The sequence below is a fragment of the Zalophus californianus genome, chromosome 11 (genome assembly GCF_009762305.2).
Source record: "Zalophus californianus isolate mZalCal1 chromosome 11, mZalCal1.pri.v2, whole genome shotgun sequence".
Lineage (NCBI taxonomy): Eukaryota > Metazoa > Chordata > Mammalia > Carnivora > Otariidae > Zalophus > Zalophus californianus.
Window position 1 is genome coordinate 86808190 of NC_045605.1, and position 20344 is coordinate 86828533.

The 20344-nt window shown below is 42.9% G+C and overlaps 2 protein-coding genes across 4 annotated transcripts in view; one reads left to right on the forward strand and one right to left on the reverse strand.

Moving 5' to 3' along the window:
* The window catches only part of CAT (catalase), a 37021-nt gene extending 29119 nt beyond the window's left edge, over window positions 1-7902 (forward strand). Inside the window, exons 11-13 of the mRNA XM_027581377.1 lie at window positions 5243-5350; window positions 6787-6870; window positions 7197-7902. Coding sequence (XP_027437178.1) covers window positions 5243-5350; window positions 6787-6870; window positions 7197-7262 — 258 coding nt within the window. The 3' untranslated portion in view covers window positions 7263-7902. The remainder of the gene's footprint in view (window positions 1-5242; window positions 5351-6786; window positions 6871-7196) is intronic.
* Window positions 7903-15085: 7183 nt separating this feature from the next.
* ELF5 (E74 like ETS transcription factor 5) overlaps window positions 15086-20344 on the reverse strand; it is a 29243-nt gene continuing 23984 nt past the window's right edge. For all 3 annotated transcript variants that reach the window (XM_027577990.2, XM_027577991.2, XM_027577992.2), the window contains exons 5-7: window positions 18305-18373; window positions 16923-17118; window positions 15086-16481 (exon numbers count right to left, since the gene is read on the reverse strand). In XM_027577990.2, the coding sequence (XP_027433791.1) occupies window positions 16385-16481; window positions 16923-17118; window positions 18305-18373 (362 nt within the window). In that variant the 3' untranslated portion in view covers window positions 15086-16384. The remainder of the gene's footprint in view (window positions 16482-16922; window positions 17119-18304; window positions 18374-20344) is intronic.

The following is a 20344-nucleotide window of genomic DNA, read 5'->3' on the forward strand; positions in this document are numbered from 1 at the left end:
ACTGATTGAGCCACCCAGGCCACCCTATTTTCCCCCTCTTAAAGTGTCTAATATATCTTATGTTGAATTCATGGAAGACATCTCTAATCATAAATCAGTCCCTTTATTAGATGGAGTTGAAGTGTTACTGTACGCTTTCACTACAAGGTATGGGAACTTATTTCAGTTCCCCTAAATTTTAATGAAGGGATTATAGGTTGGGGCCAGTGGGGAAACAGGGACTCATAGAAATGTAAGAAATGTGCAAATAAAGCTTAAGTACAACTGCATCTGAGAAGCTAGGCAGGACAGCCCAGATTTAAGGGACTAGAACAGGATTCACAATAGCCCTAGGAGCCTCAGTAGCCAAGAATGTAGGGTAGGGCCCACTGTTCATGGGACTCTGCTGCTCTCTACCTGTCAGCTTCTATTTTTTGGTGCCAGTTGTTTATTCTTACCATGTTCTCCTGACTTCCTCCTCACTACCTCATAGCTTCTGTTTTAACGTTGCTGTGGCTTTGCTGTGATCTTGGCCTAACTCTTCTTTGTGGCTTCTTTCTCCATATATTACTTTTTTGGGGGGACCCTTTTCCACTCTCTCTCTCTCTCAGTACTTCTCTATCAGATTCTGGAGAGAGGGAGTCGAATTGATTTGACTGATCTTTTCACTCTAGGCTGCATCACTGACCTTTGGCCAGCCTGTGGTTAACTGCCCCGGGTCAAGTGCCCACCCTCTTTCCAATCACCTATGGCTGTCCGAGTGCTGTTCTCTCAGGGGTTGCACTGAAAGAGACCCTTTGACTTTGAAGAGCAGCCTCCTCATTAATGTGTCCAGTGCAACTTAGACCTCACACAAGAGAAGAAGGAAATTAAAGTCTAGTTGTGCTAGAGTTCGATTTGGGTGGTTGGTGTTAAACTTAGTATTTAAATTAGAATAGGAACTATATCTGGTTTCTCAATTTATAAATGTGGGTTCTAAGTAAAAGATGTTTAAATACATGAATTAATTCACTGTGAAGATATCTTTATTTGAAAGGGATGCATACATAGATATGTATATATAAAAAAGAAATTACTTTATAGTAGGATGTAAACCATATCTAGATGAAATTAAACATCTTCTAAAAGCCTTTTGTAGTTAACTGCATTATTCTTGGTGATGTGGATGATACCAAGTATATTATAATACGATTCCTGCCTCTCAAAGAATTTTGCCTGTACGAGGCCTATTCAGGTGTTAAACCAGCTAATACTACCTTGCAAAAATTAATTTAGATAATATGTGGCTTACAGAGTAAGAGAGTATATATGCAGTTCATCTAACTAACAACTCATGTCCAGAATATGTAAAGAACTCCGCCAGGGCAGTGAGAGAAAGCCAAAGGAATAGAAGATGGGCAAAGACTTGAACAGGTACTTCACAAAAGAGGATATCCAAATGACTGAAAAACATACAGAAAAGTGGTTTATCTCCGTAGTCAGCAGGATGTGCAAAGTAAAACCACAAAGAGATAGCACTACATATGCACCGGACTGTCTAGAATTAGAACGACCAGCCAAGTCAAGTGTTGAGAGAACGAGAAACAACTCTAACTCTCCTGTGACTGTAAATTAGTTCAGCTGTTTTGGAGAACTGTGTCTCAGGATCCATTCAAGCTACACGTGTGTGTCTTTTGACCCTAGTAAAGTACACTGTTGTGTAGGAACCTAATAGAAATGTGTACATATGAGCACCAGAAGACACGTACAAGACTGTTCCTGTTACCCATATGTTCAACAAGAGCTTGGATAAGCACATTTGGCAGAACACATTTAAAATATTAGAAATCAAAAGAATTGCCTTTGGGGAGGCAGTTGGAGAAAGAGGGATAATGACTGGGAGGAGGGACTCTGGTGGGGAGATTTCTGAGGTGTGAATGATGTTCATTCTTCATCTGGGTGGTGGTTGTGTAGTGTGTTCACTGAAAAATCATTGAACCTCACACTTAGGGTTAGTACCCTTTACTGTAGGGCCGTTACACTTAAAAAGCTTACTAAAGAAAAAAAATCATTCAATTTGTATATAGTAGTAAAAATATCACATTTCCTTTAAAAAGAGTTTGGTCCTGCTATCAAAGGTCTATGGTTAGAGTGTTGGAGCTGATAAATCCATTTGGAATCTTTATCTGGCTAATAAAATTGAATAGCCATCCCGTGTGTGGGGTCTGTGTCCCCCTATAGTGAGCAGCTGAGTTGTATGTACATTGGTGGCTGCTAGTCAGGTGTAAGGATATGCAGATCAGAGCACCTTGGAGACTTCTTCAGTTTGACTTTCAAGCCCTGCTTGCCTTTTGCCTGAGCAGCGTGACTGCTGATGCCAGGCTCAGATGGGTAAGGGTTCCATACTATTTACGTTGCACCTGTCTTGTCCACATGCTGAGATAGGGGTGCTGTTTACCTTTGTGTTTGTACATGTGCTTTTTTTGTTAACCTCTTGGAGCTAGATTAACCAGATCTCTAAGAGAGCAAGTATTTCATATGGGTTTTATTGAGTGCTATGTTGATAAATATTAACAGTCATGTGCAGAGGGGAAAAGCCCTGGTTTATAGTGTTTGTCAGTTTTCTTTCTCTCTTTTTAAAAAATTTTATTTATTTACTTTTAAAGATTTTATTTCTTTATTTGACAGAGAGAGAGAGACAGCGAGAGGAGGAACACAAGCAGGGGGAGTGGGAGAGGGAGAAGCAGGCTTCCCGCGGAGCAGGGAGCCCGATGCGGGGCTCGATCCCAGGACTCTGAGATCATGACCTGAGCTGAAAGCAGACACTTAATGACTGAGCCACCCAGGGCGCCCCTCTCTTTTTTTTTTTTTTTTTTTAGAGATTTAATTTATCTGAGAGAGAGCATAAGCAGGGGGAGGGGCAGAGGGAGAAGCAGGCTCCTTGCTTAGCGGGGAGCCTGACAGGGAATTAATCCCAGGACCCTTGAGATCATGACCTGAACCAAAGGCAGCGGCTTAACCAACTGAGCCATCCCGGCGCCCTATAGTGTTTGTCAATTTTCCTGATGAAAATATTCCCTACAGCTGATTTCCAGCTAGCACCATGGTGTCACTGAATCTGTGGCTTTGGGACATGAGGTTCCATATCACACTATTATGTAGTAGTTCTATCATAGTGATACAGTAGACACAAATAATCTCAGGAACATAAGTAATATGTATTAATTGGGAAACCATACATTTTGAAGGTTTATTATTTTTGTTTGTAATATAATTTAATTGTAAGTTTAGGTACTTGAAGTTTTAATAACGGCCGTGTTTAACAACTCACAAAATTCTTAAAAAGATGACAATCTGGTCTCATGAGCAACTGGGCTCCAGCACACCGGTGGAATTGCAGGACCAGTTTCCTTTTAGTTTGATGGTAGATTGATGGGATGTAGGAGGCCTCACTTCTACTTGTCATACATGGACATGCTAGATTAAAAAATTAAAAAAAAAGTAATTGAGCTAACAAACAAATCTCTGGGTTCTAGAAATGGAATCACAATAGTGCATGAACATGGTGGATAACCAGACCCTATTTACATCTTATTAAGATTTTATGACTCCAAGGGGCTTGGAGTTTAGGCTGCAGGCTCCATGTGTTGCAGAGAGCTAGAACTGGGCTCTTGACATATGACATAATGATGAGAGCCAGGAGCTGGTACTCCATGGGAAAAACTACCCACCAGACAGAGGCAGGCTGCAGCTTGCCAGCCTGTGGGCTCTAGACTTCCTGAGAAATTGGGCGTCCCTTTCCTCTCCAGTGAGGTCTCTGCATTCTTGTTCCACTTAGAACCACCTAGAAGTTCTGACCTGAGAAACAATGAGTCAGTGAACCCTTCTAGGCCTTTGCAGAGATGGTGAAAAAAATCACAAGACACCTTCACAATTTGGACCCAGGTGTTTCTGCAGGTGTTTCTGCAGAAGATAACTCCTGTTGGAGATGAGTCCCAGGGAAGAATTACAATACATGTAAGGAAATCCAGTGCCCTGAGAAATTACACATGCAATAGATGGAAGAATCATGTACGTGATAGAATAATCTAAAAGAGCTTTGAAATAAGCGTGTATACTGTATTAAAGGAGATAGAGAAAGGAATATGATCTATCAGATAAAAATAAGATATGGGAAAACAAAAACAAATAGATTTAAGAAAGAACCAAATAGATGTTTTTAGAAACAAAAAATATCTTTCAAATAAAAATTCAACAGACACAGTGACTCAGTGGTTGGTTAAGCAATATGTTAGATACAGCTGAAGAGAGAATTAGTGAATTGGGGGATAGATCTGAGAAAATCCCCATAATGCAGTGCTGTGATTGGATTGTGTTCTTGTCAAAAATTTGATTTTTTGAACTTTAGTATCAAATGTAAATTTTGTTCAAATTTTTAAAAAATGTTTTTATGGCTTGATATTTGATGACACACTTAAAAGCTATGAACATTTTGACATTTTATGAATTTGATACTTTGGATAATTGGATATTTTTGGACTTTATAAATATTAGTAGAACAGGACATAGAATGGTGCCTGGTATATTATAGGGACTTTATAAATAAGTTCTGGTTGAATGAATGAATGAATGAAATGTTAGAATAAAATCATAGCTGTACTTAGAAATGGTTGATTTTAGAAGTGAGCAAAACCCTTAGGACTCATATACCTTACTTCTAAGCTCCTATTTTTCATTTTAATCTATTGATATTCATTTTAGAGGTAAGCTCAATCATATAAATAAAGTATGACTACTAACGTGTCTTCTCCAGGATTTCACTTGGCTTCTGAAAAACTAAGGGTATATATTAATGAAGTAGGGTTTTTTCCTCTGTGGTTCTGGATGAATTGAACAAAGGTTGGAGTATGCGAAGTTTCCATTTGATGACAGCTTGCCCATTCTGGACTTGTCAGTAGCAAGGTGTGGTGGGATTCTTAATTGTAGGCTATACTGTGTGTTTTGTTTATAAGAGACATATAAATATGACTACAAAGGACATTACTAAGAGGCAGTTGTGAGCTATTATCAACTGAATTCTTCCTGTTCCACAAAACAAAAAGTGAGGAACTCCACACAAATGACAGTTTTCACTAGAATTTTAAATTATCCTTAAATTCTAAACACTTTTTCTTATATCAATGAGAAGTCTTGCTTTTTCATTTCAAAAGTGGAACATTGGGTGAGTTTTGTTCATGACAGACTGCTTATTTGACTCTCTGCACCATGCATTTTCCCTGAGCAGGTACGGACGTTCTATACGAAGGTGCTGAGTGAAGAGGAGAGGAAACGCCTATGTGAGAACATTGCTGGCCATCTGAAGGACGCACAGCTTTTCATCCAGAAGAAAGCGGTGAGTGATATTTTGTAAGCTGACGGGTGACATCTGCTGGCCGGAGAAGAGAGTGCAGCTGTGTGAGAGACCCCTTAAAAGGAAGTGTCGTTTCTATTCTATTAATCGAACTTAAAATAATTAGTACAAATCCCCAGCCCACCTCCGATTCTTTTCTCTGCATGTTTTATCTCTAGTGAATGTGGCGTATCCATTGATCCTTTAGCTCCTTGTCTAGTGTATAATAATTGAGTTGAATTCAGGGTGAATTCTGTTCTATGCTCTTCATTGACTGTGGCCAAATTCTGTGCCAGAGTCATGTCCAATATAAAAATGTGGGTCCTGCCACAATTTTGCTTTGACTTTAGAAGAAAAGAAATATGGATTGCATTTTTGTGTTGTGAATCCTGTCTAACCACTCGGTGTCATGACACCTGACCCTCCTTCAGAAGCAACTAGAAACTTGGATGCTCTCTGGGGAGAACTGAGCTGCTTCCAAAACTCAGGCTGAACTTCTGGGCTGAGGTGCCAGGGAATTTCTGATGGGAGCTCACTGCTGCGTGGAGCCTTCTCACTTGCAGTTTTCGGGCCTGCCACAGGGGTCAGCTTCTTGGAAACTGAGACAACCCCACAGTTGCCTTGTGTCTTGGTTGCTGCTTCTCTGTTCAAAGGGGCTCTCTGGGATGTGTTCAAAGCCTGGAGACAAGTACCAGCAGGCTGGGCGCTTCTCTGTAGGCAAAGTTCTATGTCTTTAACTGTCTTTCACAAATGTATATATAAAAATAACCTTTTAAATTGCTGGGGCACTATTTACACATTGCTGTCTGTAGCAGAGAGCTGGGTGGTTGCTCTGTGAGGTAGGTGGGGCAGGTTTTATCTCACTGATAAGAACGAGTGGGACAGTGTGTAAGTAGCACAACTGGGCTTGAACCCTTGGCCTTCTTCGCTCGCATGTGCTGAAGCTGTAGGGCTTCCTCGGGGTTCACGATGCCCCCTTCATGCTTTCCACTCGGAATCAGCCCATGGTCGGGAGTTCCTGCTCCAAGTCTGTGGAGTTGCCCAGCACGGGCCACTGTTTGTGTATACCTGGCTTGAAACTCAGGCGGTGTCTGGGCCCATCTCGTTATACAAATCGCTGAGACTTGTTGAGTCACCCTAAGGTCGGCTCCTTACATGCACTAAGTGCCGCTCTCCTCATTCTCTGAGGTAGGTTTAATTATGTTGTTCATTTTATTGGGAGTGGACACTGAAGCTCAGAGGAATGACTTATCCAAGGTTGCTCAGCCAGTATGTGCCAAGGTTTTCCCCGGATCCCCCAAATCTTGCTCTGTGTTGTTAAACACTGTGTTGTTCTGCCTTCCTTCCTCCCCTACAGAGTAAACACTGTGCTGCACACGCCGGGGGCTGGCCTAGGAGGGGGGTGGGGTCATATTTACATTCTTTTCATTTGGTTTCAGGTCAAGAACTTCAGTGATGTCCATCCTGACTATGGGGCCCGCATTCAGGCTCTTTTGGACAAATACAACGCTGAGAAACCTAAGGTGAGCCCAGAGCAGCCTGGCTGTGGTAAAGGAAGGGTGTCCTGGATCAGACTGGATTGGATAGTTTGGTTTCCTTTTGTGATGATTCTTCTCAGGGACAACTATTAGATTTTTCAAGCTGTTCAGACACTTACTTGATAGGTAAAGAACTCACCTGCCAAGCACATCCTCTTCACTTTAGCTTTGGACCCCATAAGGTAGTGTAAGTAAATGCAATTCCCAATGGTTATTATCTTCATTTGAGCACAAATTAAAGCTAAGGTGAATACCAAGTTGCTGCTGCTGAGTGAGTTAATTAGCCTGCTGGTCTTGTTCTTTTAAAACAGAACGCGATTCACACCTTTATGCAGCATGGTTCTCACCTGGCTGCAAAGGAGAAAGCCAACCTGTGAGAGTCGGAGCCCTGGGCCCGCCCCGAGTTGCTCTCCGCCTGTGAAGCAAAGCGTGGTGTTCACACATTTACCCACTCTTCGCCGGATAGAAGATTCTCCTGTGCTAGGTGCACAAATGCAAGCTTATGTCTTTAAAATGATAATCCAGGTTTCTATAGCAAGTAATGTAACAGTGGCTTTTAGTGCTATTTCCCTAGGGGGAAAAACTGGTAGGGCTTAACAATGATGTAAAAGAAAATGTATTTGCTTTTGACGGTTGGATTATGCACTTAAAATGACTAGAATGAAAGTTTCTGGCAGAAATATGATTTTATTTGATAAGAAAAAAATCTCGGTGAAATCAGTATGTTTACATATCATCTCATGGCCTTAATTTATAAAAATTGGCTATAATTATATAAGAAGAAAAGATCATCTACTCAGAAATTTTAAGTTTTCTCAGTTCCATATAGGAAAAACACACATTTAATGCACTGAAAATAATTCATTGACATCATAGCTTAATGCTTATTCCTGCCTGGAACTGATCAGATGTTTTTAAATTTGGAATTACATCTATGCTAATATAGCATTGATTTTGCAACAGACTGATTTGTAATTGCTACATTTTTACAATAAAATAATCTGTACATAAGAAGAATGGTATTTGATTTCTTTTGGCTCCATTATAACTTGGACTCTTAATCTAAATATCCTGTATTATCAGATGTTTACCCTTAAAACTGAAAATACCAATATCACAAGGATACTATATTATTTGTTTAAACCAGTAGCCTTTAGACACAGCTTTCTGAGACACTGCGGACCAGAACTTTTAATTCTATTGGGAAAATAGCAAATTTCCCAACTTTGAAAATTACTTAGATCTCTTGTCCATTAACTTACTTCCTTATCTGATTATGAATTTTTATTTAAGAACCTCCTGTTCTTTTCTTTCTTTTTTTCTTTAACTCATCTTTGCCTATCATGCTTAAAATCGAGTGGAATGCTCTAGAGGTGAGTTCTTGAGTACTAAATGAAACCTGTTTTCTTTGAAAATGCTTATTCCCTTCACCCCAGCTCTTCAAAACCAGTTTGTACTCACAGGAATTCCCTGAGATCTTGGGCTTCAGGAAACCATTGGACTCCTAGTAGATACAAACTTGCAGTCTTTTAGCTAAAACTTTTTTTAACCCCCCTGCCAAATTCTCCCGCCTAAATCCTTCCTATACTTGTGTTTGCTTGGAAACTATTATATTTGTCAACATAGAAAGTAAAATTGTCCATTTGTGCCTAGTGGTGAATACTTTCAATATAGTGACTTCACTACAATTCTGGCTTTTTACAGTATTAAATATATAAGATAAACTCATAAAAATTAACATAATTTGACGACGGGGAAGGAGTTTATTTAAAAATTGGTTGTAAGCACAAAGATGGAATTTTTGAGATAATTTTCTGCTTTGGTCTATTCTGTCGTCTAGAAATAAGTCAGCAGTTACAAATCACATGTATCTAACAAGTTTCCAGTATGTAAGGATCTGACACCTGGAAGTGTCTCCACTTTTGCTCTGGAGACCTCTTTTTATAATTTTCAAAGGTAAATATTGATAAGGTTAACTTCCTCAGTTAGGTTTTACTTCCTGGGAAGTAGTACTGAATTACTTTCCTTTTAAGTGACATTAAGATATATCTTAAGAGTTTCTGAGCCAAATTTATAAGAATAAAATTAGTAATAAGAGGTGGTATATTACAGAGGCTTTAGAACCACAGAGACCAAGATTCAAATCCATGCTCTGCCGTTTTCCACCTGTGGATATTTGAGCACGTTGCTTCACTCTCTATTAGTTCCCTCATCTCTAAGTGGGACCAATAATTGTTCTATCTCCCTAGGGTTGTGTGATGATTATTCAAAATATTTGACCTTGACCACCACTTCTTTCCAGCTCAGCCCCCCTAGGACCCCATCTTGTTCAGCTTTTGCTTTGTAACAAACCACCTCAAAACTGAGTGACTTCAAATAATAATCATGTATCACTCATGTATCCAAGTCAGCTAGGGATTGGCTGATCTAGGCTGGGCTCAGTTGTGGCAGCTTGTTGATGTGGCTCTGTGTCACACGTCTCTCATCCTCCTGGGACGCATGGTGATGGCTAGTCCATAGTGATGGCAGAAGTGCAAGAATGCAAGAAAAGGAAACCTACTCTTTTTCCTTTCTCGGGAAATTGAGACTGCAAGAGTGAAATCCCAATTGCACAAGTGTTTTTCAAGCCTTTGTTCATGTCATGCCCACTAATATTTCACTGGCCAAAGCAAGTCATATGGCTAAACCCAAAATCCAAGGGTGAGGAATTGTACTCCACCCATGGAGGTGACTCTGTGCGTGTGTGTGTGACTCTATCTGAACATTAATTTACCATAGACTTCCCCTCCCACTAGTTCTTCGACACTACTAGAATTTCCAATTAGTTCTCAATGGTCTTCACCCTCTTTGTGTCCTTACTTCCCTTCTTACTTAGTTTACGTTTTATCTAGTTCTAAATAATAACTACTCCAGAACTCAGCTTTGGTCAAGGACGCCTCTCGGTGACTCAGTTCTTGCACTGGAAATGACCATGGCCGAACCAAACCACAGCCCTGTTGACTGGGCTTTTTAAAATTTGACCACAAACCTCAAGTGAGCCCTCAGTGCTGCCTGGAAATCTGTTTTTCCCTCCTCGGAACCCCCACTTGGCTCCCCCTCTCCCTTCAGCTCCTTAATTCACCAAGGATAGAATAACTTCCTTATCTTTTCCTCCACCAGAGTCTTCCAGCTTGCCAGCATCACCATCCCCATGCTCTCCTTCCTGTTGACAGAGATGAGTTCTGCTCCTGCTGAAGGCCAGACCTCGCATGCGCACTGGCCCCATGCCTTCCCTCCTGCTCTTGGTTCCCCCTGCCCTCTCCTACCTCATTCCTGTTAGCTTGCAAACCTGCTCTTCCAAGTCTCATCAAATCCTCTCTTGCCCTCATAGGGCTCTCCTGTTATTACCCCCTTTGTTGAAAAATATCTTAAAAGAATTTCCTTTACTTGCTATCCCTCCTGTCTTCTATTCTCCCTTGAACCTACTACAGTCAGGCTGCCCTTGCCAAGGTCACCAGTGGCTTCCGTGCTGCTAAAACCCAATGGTCCCATCCAGCAATGCCACTTCTGGGTGTATACCCAAAAGAAGTGCAAGCAGTGACTTGAAGGGATATGTGTTCACCTGGTGTTCATAGCACCATTACTCACAATGTCCAAAAGGTGGAAAAAACCCAAGTGTCCATTGAGGGATGTATGAATAAACAAAATTTGGTATATCCAGACAATGGAATATTATTCAGACTTAAAAAGGAAGGAAATTCTAACACATGCTAGAACATGGATGACCCTTGAAGACATGACACAAGGGAAATAAGCCAGATGCAGATGGACAAATATAGTATTGTTCCACTTATATCAGGTCCCTATGGGGTCCCCAGGGCTGCGGGAGGGGGAAACAGATAGTGTTTAATGGTTACAGAGTTTCAGTTTGGCAACAGAAAAAAGTTCTGGAGATGGATGGTGGTAACGGTTGCACAACATTGTGAGTGTATTTAATGCCACTGAATTGTACACTTAAAAATGGTTAAAATAGGGGTGCCTGGGTGGCGCAGTTGGTTAAGAGACTGCCTCTTGGTTTCAGCTCAGGTCATGGTCTCAGGGTCATGAGATTGAACCCCATGTCGGGCTCCACGCTTAGCACGGAGTCTGCTTGAGACTCTCTCCCTCTCTCTACCCCTCCCCTCTGTTCTCTCTAATAAATAAATAAATCTTTAAAAAAGTTAAAATATTAAATTTTGTATTATATATATTTTAGCACAATAATGACAATAGTCATTCTTGACTCACGTGGTCTCTTAGCAGTGTTTGACACAGTGGATCATTGGAACCTCTTTTTTTAAAAAAAAATAAGGGCTTTTTGGAGATAATTTATATACAATAAAATTCAAACAAAGTATACAATTCAGTGGTTTTTAGTATATACACAGAGTTGTGTAATCATCACAATCGATATTAGGACAGTTTTGGCACCCCCTCGCCCCCCAAAAACCCTGTACCATTAGCAATCACTCACCATTCCCCCAACTGAATCCTGCGCCAACTCTTGACCATCGCCCATCTAGCTGCTGTGTTAGATATGCACATTTCACTTAAATGGAGTCCTACAGTGTATGGTCTTTTCGACTGGCTTCTTTCACTTAGCATAATGTTTTCAAAGTTCTTACATGTTGCGGCATGTGTTAGTACTTCATTTCCTTTTATTGCCAAATAATATTCCATTGTATAGATATGCTGTGTTTTATCTGCCCATTCATCAGTCAATAGACATGTGGTGTCTCCACTTGTTGGCTACTATTAATAATGCTGCTGTGAACGTTCTGGTATATGCTTTTGTGTGGATACATGTTTTCATTTCTCATATTCTCACCTTAAAAGGCATTTCACTTAACCTCTGGCACACCACTGTCTAAAGATCAACTGTTATTTTATTATATTATTTATTTTTAAAGATTTATTTATTTATTTGAGAGGGAGTGTGTGCATGAGTGGGAGGGGCAGAGTAAAAGGAAGAGAGAAACTCAAGCAGACTCCGGGCTGAGCATGGAGCCAATGTGGGACTCGATCTCACAACCCTGAGATCATGACCTGAGCTGAAACCAAGAGTCAGACTCTCAATTGACTGCATTCCCCTGGGTGCCCCTCAGCTCCTGGTATTTTAAAATCAATTGCTTGCTCTTCTGAAAAGAGGACTAGATCTGGGCTTTTAAGCTCTGGGAAGGATCTCCTTGTTCTTTTCAAATTCAGTGTCAGAATTTTGGTTTAAAAATACATTAATTTTGTGTTTCCCTAATAAAGGAGTATCACTTTAACTTATCTACTAAGGAAATGAGTTTTAAGAACTTAGCACATGCTTTTCTGAGAGAAAAGTGGCCAAGCTACTTGGCCATATCTTTGCCTCTTAGTTCGTGGTACCACAAAGCAAATGGCCAAATTTCACTTTAAATGAATTGATAAGACAAATTGAAGGCTTTAAAACCCTTACCAGAGCTTTTAAAGATGTGAAAGGTTGGTAGAGGTGAACTCAAAAAGTTCTGTATACTTTTGAATTTTGGACAATTTTATTTTATTTTAATTAAAAAAAATTTTTTTTAAGATTTTATTTATTTATTTGACAGAGAGAGAGACAGCGAGAGAGGGAACACAAGCAGGGGGAGTGGGAGAGGGAGAAGCAGGCTTCCTGCTGAGCAAGAAGCCAGATGCGGGGCCCCCATCCCAGGACCCCGGGATCATGACCTGAGCCGAAGGCAGATGCTTAACCATCTGAGCCACCCAGGTGCCCCAGGGTTAGAATTTTGGACAATTTTAAATAATCACATATGAATATACTGAAAGTTTTCTATGGAAAGCTCTATTGTGATCTTTTTTATAAAGAATCTTACTCTCTCATTTCACTGTTTGATAAGTAAATTTTACATCATTGTTTTAGGTTTTTGTTTTGCTTTGGTATCGTTTGCTCAAAGTGGGGTATTTTAAGCAGCTCTTTGTATTTTCCATTCTTCAATGAATTGTGTCATGAAGCTATATGTTTAAGTTCACATTTTAAAGAGTATAGTGGGTTGAATGATGTCCTCCAATAGGAGGACCATGTCCCAACCTCCAGAACCTGTGAAGGTGACCTTATTTGGAAAAGAGTTACAGATGTCATTAAGTGAAGGGTCTCAAGATACGATAATCCTGGATTATTCAGATGGTTTCTAAATCCAATGATGAGTATTCTTTTAGAGGCCAAAGGGGAGAAGGAGGGGCAGGTCACATGCTGATGGAGGCAGAGATTGGAATCTTGTAGCCGTAAGCAAAGGAGGCCTGGAACCACCAGAAGCTGAAGGAGGCAAGGAAGGATTCTTTCCGAGAGCCTAGGGAGGGGCGTGGCTGTGCCAATACCTTGATTTCAGACTTCCAGCTTCCAGAACTGGGAGAGAATTAATTTCTTTTGTTTTAAGCCTCCAAATTTGGTAATTTGTCATGGGTAGCACTAGGAACCTAATACAAAGGGAGGCTGATTTAATGGTTTTTTAAGGGGAAAACTTTTTTTTTTTTAAAGATTTTATTTATTTATTTGACAGAGAGAGACACAGCAAGAGAGGGAACACAAGCAGGGGGAGTGGGAAAGGGAGAAGCAGGCTTCCCGCTGAGCAGGGAGCCCGATGCGGGGCTCGATCCTAGGACCCTGGGATCATGACCTGAGCAGAAGGCAGACACTTAACGACTGAGCCACCCAGGTGCCCCTGGGGGAAAACTTCTTGAGTGGCAGACAGATAAATTCTTTTTTCTGTGAATTGCTTGAGGCCCCTGTTACTCTTCCCCCCCCACTTCCCTTCCCCCAGCTGCTCTGACCCCACTTCATTCCCCTTCATCCCCCTGCCTCAGCTTCTTGGTTCTGCCCCTTCCAAGCTCTGCCTGGAAGCTCCTAGTTACTTCCTGTTAGCACATTTCCAATTTTCTGGACAATCTCTTATTTTTATTTTTTTTTAAAGATTTTATTTATTTACTTGACAGAGAGAGACAGTGAGAGAGGGAACACAAGCAGGGGGAGTGGGAGAGGGAGAAGCAGTCTTCCCACGGAGCAGGGAGCCCGATGGCCAGGGACCCTGAGATCATGACCTGAGCTGAAGGCAGAAACTGAGTGACTGAGCCACCCAGGCGACCCGACAATCTCTTCTTTTAGTGGGACTGTGGGCTTTGATCCTGTCCATTGACATGGTACTTACCTCTTTAGATGGCCGGGACGGGGTTCCCAAATTCAAAATGTACAAGCATTCTGGATGTACGAAAAAAACAAAAACCAAAACCACAATAATGCAAGAACAAAGCTGAATGTCTGGGAAGAAGGTATGACGTGGTGACCAAGTGCTCTGCCCCATAAAGGGGCCGTTTCTACTTAGCTCCAGGAAATTATTGCCACAAAGTATTAAGAAACTAGCGTTGCCAGATACGATTTTTTTAAAAAGATTTTATTTATTTGAGACAGAGAGAAAGAGAGAGAGAGAGCACATGAGAGGGGGGAGGGCCAGAGGGAGAAGCAGACTCCCCACCGAGCAGGGAGCCCGATGCAGGACTCGATCCAGGGACTCCAGGATCATGACCTGAGCCGAAGGCAGTCGCCCAACCAACTGAGCCACTCAGGCGCCCCAGATACGATTTTTTTTTTAAAACTTTTTATTTATTTATTCATGAGAGACAGAGAGAGAGAGAGAGAGAGAGGCAGAGGGAGAAGCAGGCTCCCAAGGAGCAGGGAGCCTGATGCGGGACTCGATCCCAGGACCCTGGGATCATGACCTGAGCCGAAGGCAGATGCTTAACCATCTGAGCCACCCAGGCGCCCCCAGATACGATTTTTTAAAAGAAGCTGGAAATCTGGATTTTTCTGTAAATTCCCTGATTTTTAGATGAGGTAACTAATTCATAGTAAGAAACAAAACCAAGCCTCAAAACAACTAGCAAAAAAAAAAAAAAAAAAAAAAAAAATTGTGTGTGTGTACCAAACAAAAACATCTGTAGGCCCCACTGGCCCATATGGTCCATTTTGTCTTAGGATGTAGAAGTGGTGGGTAGGATCATTGCCTATATTTCTTGCATCTTCTGGGGCTCTTTAAAAATCTCCATCTCCAAAATGCTAGGCAATGGAAGTGTCCTCAAAGGTCTAATAGGTCACTAACACTTTCCTCGGTCTGCCTTGCCGAATTTAACAACACAGAGACACTTTAACATGTTAAATATTTTATTCACATTGTTTACAAACTATATCCACCTGGAAAACACATGAGTCCAAAAATAGATTATTTTACAGTAATTCACATTTTTTTTTTTTTTAAACACGTTGCTTTTGAAGTGAAGCTCTAAACACGGAGGTCCTGAGCCTGTCCCGTGGTTCAGTGCCTGGTGGCACAGAGCTTCCTGCTCTGCCGGAGAAGCAGTCCTCAGGGCAGGCCACCTCCTGTAGGTCACTAACGGCTTCCCTACCACTGAGCGATGAGGAGATGTCAGTGCAGACTTTTAACCCATGAACGTTTACTGATAGCAATTCACTGTCGCTACTTTAGTCAAGGAAATACGTTTTAAGAGCTTGAGTACATGCCAGGAAGACAAAACAAAGGAGACTTATCGTGATTGGCCATTACAGAGTTGTCAGGCCCTGGCCAGTTCTATAAAGGTTTAATGTCTGGGCCCACAGGCAGAATCAGCAAGTTACAATTTTGTGGTGTTGACGGCCTGGATCAGAAACAGTGGTGATTTGGAAATCAGCGCAAGGACCTGTGGACTAACTCTGCTGCCCCGCCCCCCACCCCGCACCACCAGGAGAGGAGGGGGACTAAACTCAGCAGGAAGTAATAATGTGCCTAATTTTAAGTGTGTGGCCCTAGAAAGATGGCCGTGGGAGTTTTGCTGAATGGCCCAAAAGATGCCCTGGTTCAGACACTTACTTGAACCTATGCTAAATCCAATCATGTCCCAGCTTGATGCATTCACTCTTTTATTAATTAAGAAACTTTTCTATGGCATTTGACTTTAATGATTGAAAATCTACAGGAGGCTTGTCTTACCCACATCTCATCCCGTCCCGTCCCTACTGTACTAACTACCAAAGAGTCACTTTTCCTGTTTGCCTTTGCCAGGTGCCACAGTCAAGTATGTGAAAACTTTTGAGCCCTTGGAAGGGGAGCACTGGATGGGTCTCACATGGCAGAAGTGGACCCTTTCCCTCAGAGTAGGCACCAATGGCACGGGCTCTTGTGTTTCTGCATCTTGATTAGGGAAGGAATGTTTGATCAAGGTACCACAAAAGATCATTCCTTCCTTCCCATGGGTAAGAAAAAAAGAAGGAATTCCTTCAAGGGTTGCTGTCACCGAGGGAGCAGACAACAACAACTCAGTCCAAATGTAAGCTGAGAAGTGGAGAAATTTTATCAGCGCCTTTGCAGGCAAACGACAACAACAACGAAAAGACTTTCAAACGTCTATTGCAATGCGATTGATTGTTTTAGAAGACAAGGAATCCGTACAAGGAGCTTGACGGAGCAGATCATAGCTTGTCTTCCTGCCACCCGTGTGCATTTTTTCCAAATTTGTACACTAGCCTTCGGTCGACCCGTTCCAAAATTCCCGTTTTGTAGTAGTACCTGAGAAAGATAGCAGAAGAGAAATGCAAGGGGGGCCGCACCCCAGGAAGACAGCAGAACATAAACACTCTCCTCGTTCCTCTCGGGTGACCAGGCTGGTCTTTGGTTACCCTGGTATTTCCACACCCTGTTATCAGCTTACACTTAAACCTTTCCCGGACACCATGAAGACTAAGCCTCACCACACTCAGGTCAAAACGAGTTGTGTGTGTGCGTGTGTGGGATGGCCTGCATTCAGAGTGATCCCCAGGGCTGCTGCCAAGAAGAAGGATGGCGTGTCCGTTTACAAACCATAATCCCACCTGTAACTAAGAACCAGAGTGTTGTCTCATGACCTTTCGATTATCAAGGAAAAAGCTGCAAAAACAGTTTAATTTTCTATGGCTGGCCATTTTATATAACTCTGCCCGAAGGCGCATGCGTTTCATACTATTAACTCACCTCAGGGCTCGGCTCAACTTTTCATACGTCATTCTGTCATTTTTCTTCCTTTGTCCCCACATCTTTGCCAGGGCTTCTGACTTTACCACCCGAAAAATACCTTGTTCCCTATCTTCCCATTCCAGAATGCCACAGTTTTCTTCAGGAGAAAGAAGCAGGTCTCGCACAAATTCCCATAGATGAGAACTTTGGAGGCCTTTTGAGAAAGAAAAAAAAAGTTACTTACAAATTAAAAAAAAAAATTCTAAAAGTTGTACGATTTCTCATCAACTCATGAAAATTGCTGTTTTATTGGGGTTATTTTCTATGTTATGACTGAGTGCTCTAGTTGGACACTTATTGGGCTGTGAAATGTCTGTCTTCTATTAAAGCAATCATAAGGGACACCTGGGTGGCTCAGCTGGTTAAGCATCTGCCTTCAGCTCAGGTCATAATCCCAGGGTCCTGGGGTCAAGTCCCGCATTGGGCTCCCAGCTCAGCGGAGAGTCCACTTTCTCTCTCTACCCCTCCCCCTGCTCCTGATCTCTCTCTCTCTCTCAAATAAATAAATAGAATCTAAAAAAAAAAAGTAAAGCAATCATAAAACACACATATAGGGACACCAGATTTATACCGACTAGAAACGCCGTGGCTCCCAGCCTGTCCTTGCTCTGTAGAACCATGGACTAATTCTTAGGAATTAATAAAATGACAGTCAAATGATCTTTCTGACAGGCAGTATGGTGGTACTAAAAATCCATAGCCGCACCAGTCTGGGCAGACCAGTCCTACAATGATGTTTTTCATGAAAAGCTGGTGTTTCTCCTGTTCCATTAGAGTTGTGGTTAAAATTGATTCCAGTTGTCCAACTGCCTGGGTTTGGGTCCTGAATTCACCTCTTCCTAGCTCTGTAATTGTAATCTCTCCAGTTATCTGTAAAACGGGATCAGAGGAGTACCTACCTCATGGCAGAAGTTGGAGGATTATGATTTTACACATATCAAGTGACTGGCACCAAGCCTGGCAGACTTGATTGGGCCCTGGGTAGGTCTGTCTTAGGGTCGGGGAAAGGCTAAGAGAATTGCCAGCACATGGTGTTTACTATTGTCCCTGAGTCCTTAAGAGAGAGGGACCCTCAGCAGAGCAGGAGAAATAAACCCTTATTCAGAAATTCACCATGGTTAGACAATTTCTTTGCTTTGTCATTTTAATTCTCACAACACCATGTCCAAGGGAAAGAAATGTAATTTTGATAACAATTTATAAAAGTCAACTTCTCTGCTGTCTTCTTTGGGGGACACCTGGTCCCCTTCAAACATTCAGTGGTCCAAGCTTATTAGAGTACTTCGTCTCATGAATGGTTTTCGGAAATTAGAAACGAGAAAGGGCATGTCTACACTTACTCGTTCGACTATGACTGTGACAGTCTTGGCTTCTGACGCCACTCGTTTTCAAGCAATTAGAATCAGCATCTGCAATAGAATGAGTTACAGCAGTAGGACTGGTTCAGACCTCAAATCACACCAAAATGAGCAACTATGAACTGGACACTGTTGCGGTAGAAGACCCCACGTGAGGCTTTGGGGATAATTAGTAGGTGGGCGGTGTTTGCCTTTAGGGGGCATTTGTGTTCAAACCCTAGGGACCTACAGGGTGCCAGGTTCTGGGCTCCGTGTTGGGAACAAGCGAGAACAAGACAGCTCTGGTCCCTGACTCATGGGCAAGGTAAAATACAAGTCAAACAAGTCACCCACAGTAAGTGTTATGAAGGAAGCAAGAAATGGGGTAGAGAATGAAGGGCGGGGGCGGGGGAGTGCCTGCTTTAGATGGGGTGGCCAGGGAAGGCCTCGTGCGCAGGAGGCATCTGCACTGATGTGAGGGGTTGAGAGAGTCTTCCGGAGGGAAGGAGCAGCACAGAAAGAGAACCCGTGAGGCAGGCCTGTGGTGTGCCCGGGGGCGGGGGGGGGGTGTAGACAGTGATGCTGGGGCCTGAACCCATGGATATTCCAGGAAAGAGCACTCAGGGCAGAGGGAGGGCATGTGCAAAGACCCTGGGGTGGAAGGTGCAGGGGAGTCTCAGAAAGAGCCAGGAGGCCAGTATGGCTGGAACAAAGTGAGCAAGATAAAATTTTAAGAATTTTATCCAGAGTGGTGGAGGCAGGACTTGAACCAGAGCAGTCCGTTCCAAAGCTAACGTTCAGAACTACTACTACTTTTTTTTTTAAAGATTTTATTTATTTGAGAGAGAGAATGAGAGAGAGAGAGAGAGAGCGCACGAGACGGGGGAGCAGGAGAGGGAGAAGCAGACTCTCCGCTGAGCAGGGAGCCCGATGCGGGACTCGATCCCTGGACTCCAGGATCATGACCTGAGGCAAAGGCAGTCGCTTAAGCAACTGGAGCCACCCAGGTGCCCCAGAACTACTACTTTTATCTTGTCTTTCATAGTAGGTGTTCAATGAACACTCCGTGAATAATTATTAGCTGAGTTTGTTGAGTGTTTAGTATTGCCAGGTTCTCAATCTCACTCACCCTTGTGATGAACGTCTATTTCTATCCCCATTTTACATAGAAGTAAGTGGAGGCAGAGCGAGGTCAGGGAGCTCACTGCAGCTCATTCACTCATTCGTTCATGAGCGTTGAGCCACAGTATGCCCACTGTATGAGGTGCTGGAGGCACAGGCCGAGGCGGGTATCTCCTCTTGGGGACTTACATCCAAGTGGGTAAGAACATCTAATGAACAAGCGATAAATGCTGAGAATATTGAAGCAGGGTGCGGGTAGGAAAACAGTGGTGAAGAGGGGTGAGCCAGCAGACCAGACTCCCTGACGAGGAGGTACTGGAACAGGCAAGCAGCGAGCCCCGGGGATGTTTGGGGGGTGGGGGCACGGTTCAGGTCACGTGCCCGGCTGCTGGTGGAGCCCAACTCTGCACCCAGGCAGGCCGGCCTCAGAGCCCTCAGCTCTAGTAGCTACAGCACATGTCCGCTGGAACGAACAATGAGATGAATGCAGGCCTTCAGCTTTCAGGGTCCCCTCTGCACCCCTTCATGGGCTACAGCCTGGAATTGCATTGATGGGGGGACACCAGGCCCATGCACCCAGGCAGGTGTGTGCAAAGCACAAATGGATGCTCAGGTGGACCCAGGTGAGGACAGAACGTAGCTGCCGGCTGGAGAGGAGTGAAAGCAGGTGAGCAGGGCCGACCGCTGGCCGAGGACTAGAAGGAAGATGGCTGCCCTTCTGTCTGGTGGAGCGCCGTGCTGCCTGGCGCACCCGCAGGGTGGACCTAGCGTTGCTTTAACTTAATCTTTGAAGAAGAGAGAAAGCAAATGGAGAGGCGAGACAAACCAAGGTGAGTTATGAACCGGTGAGTAGACAGTAAGCTTGCCCTGAAATGCCAAAATGGCCAGAAGAGGGAGAGAAAACGCTGCCCTTTTAATTTG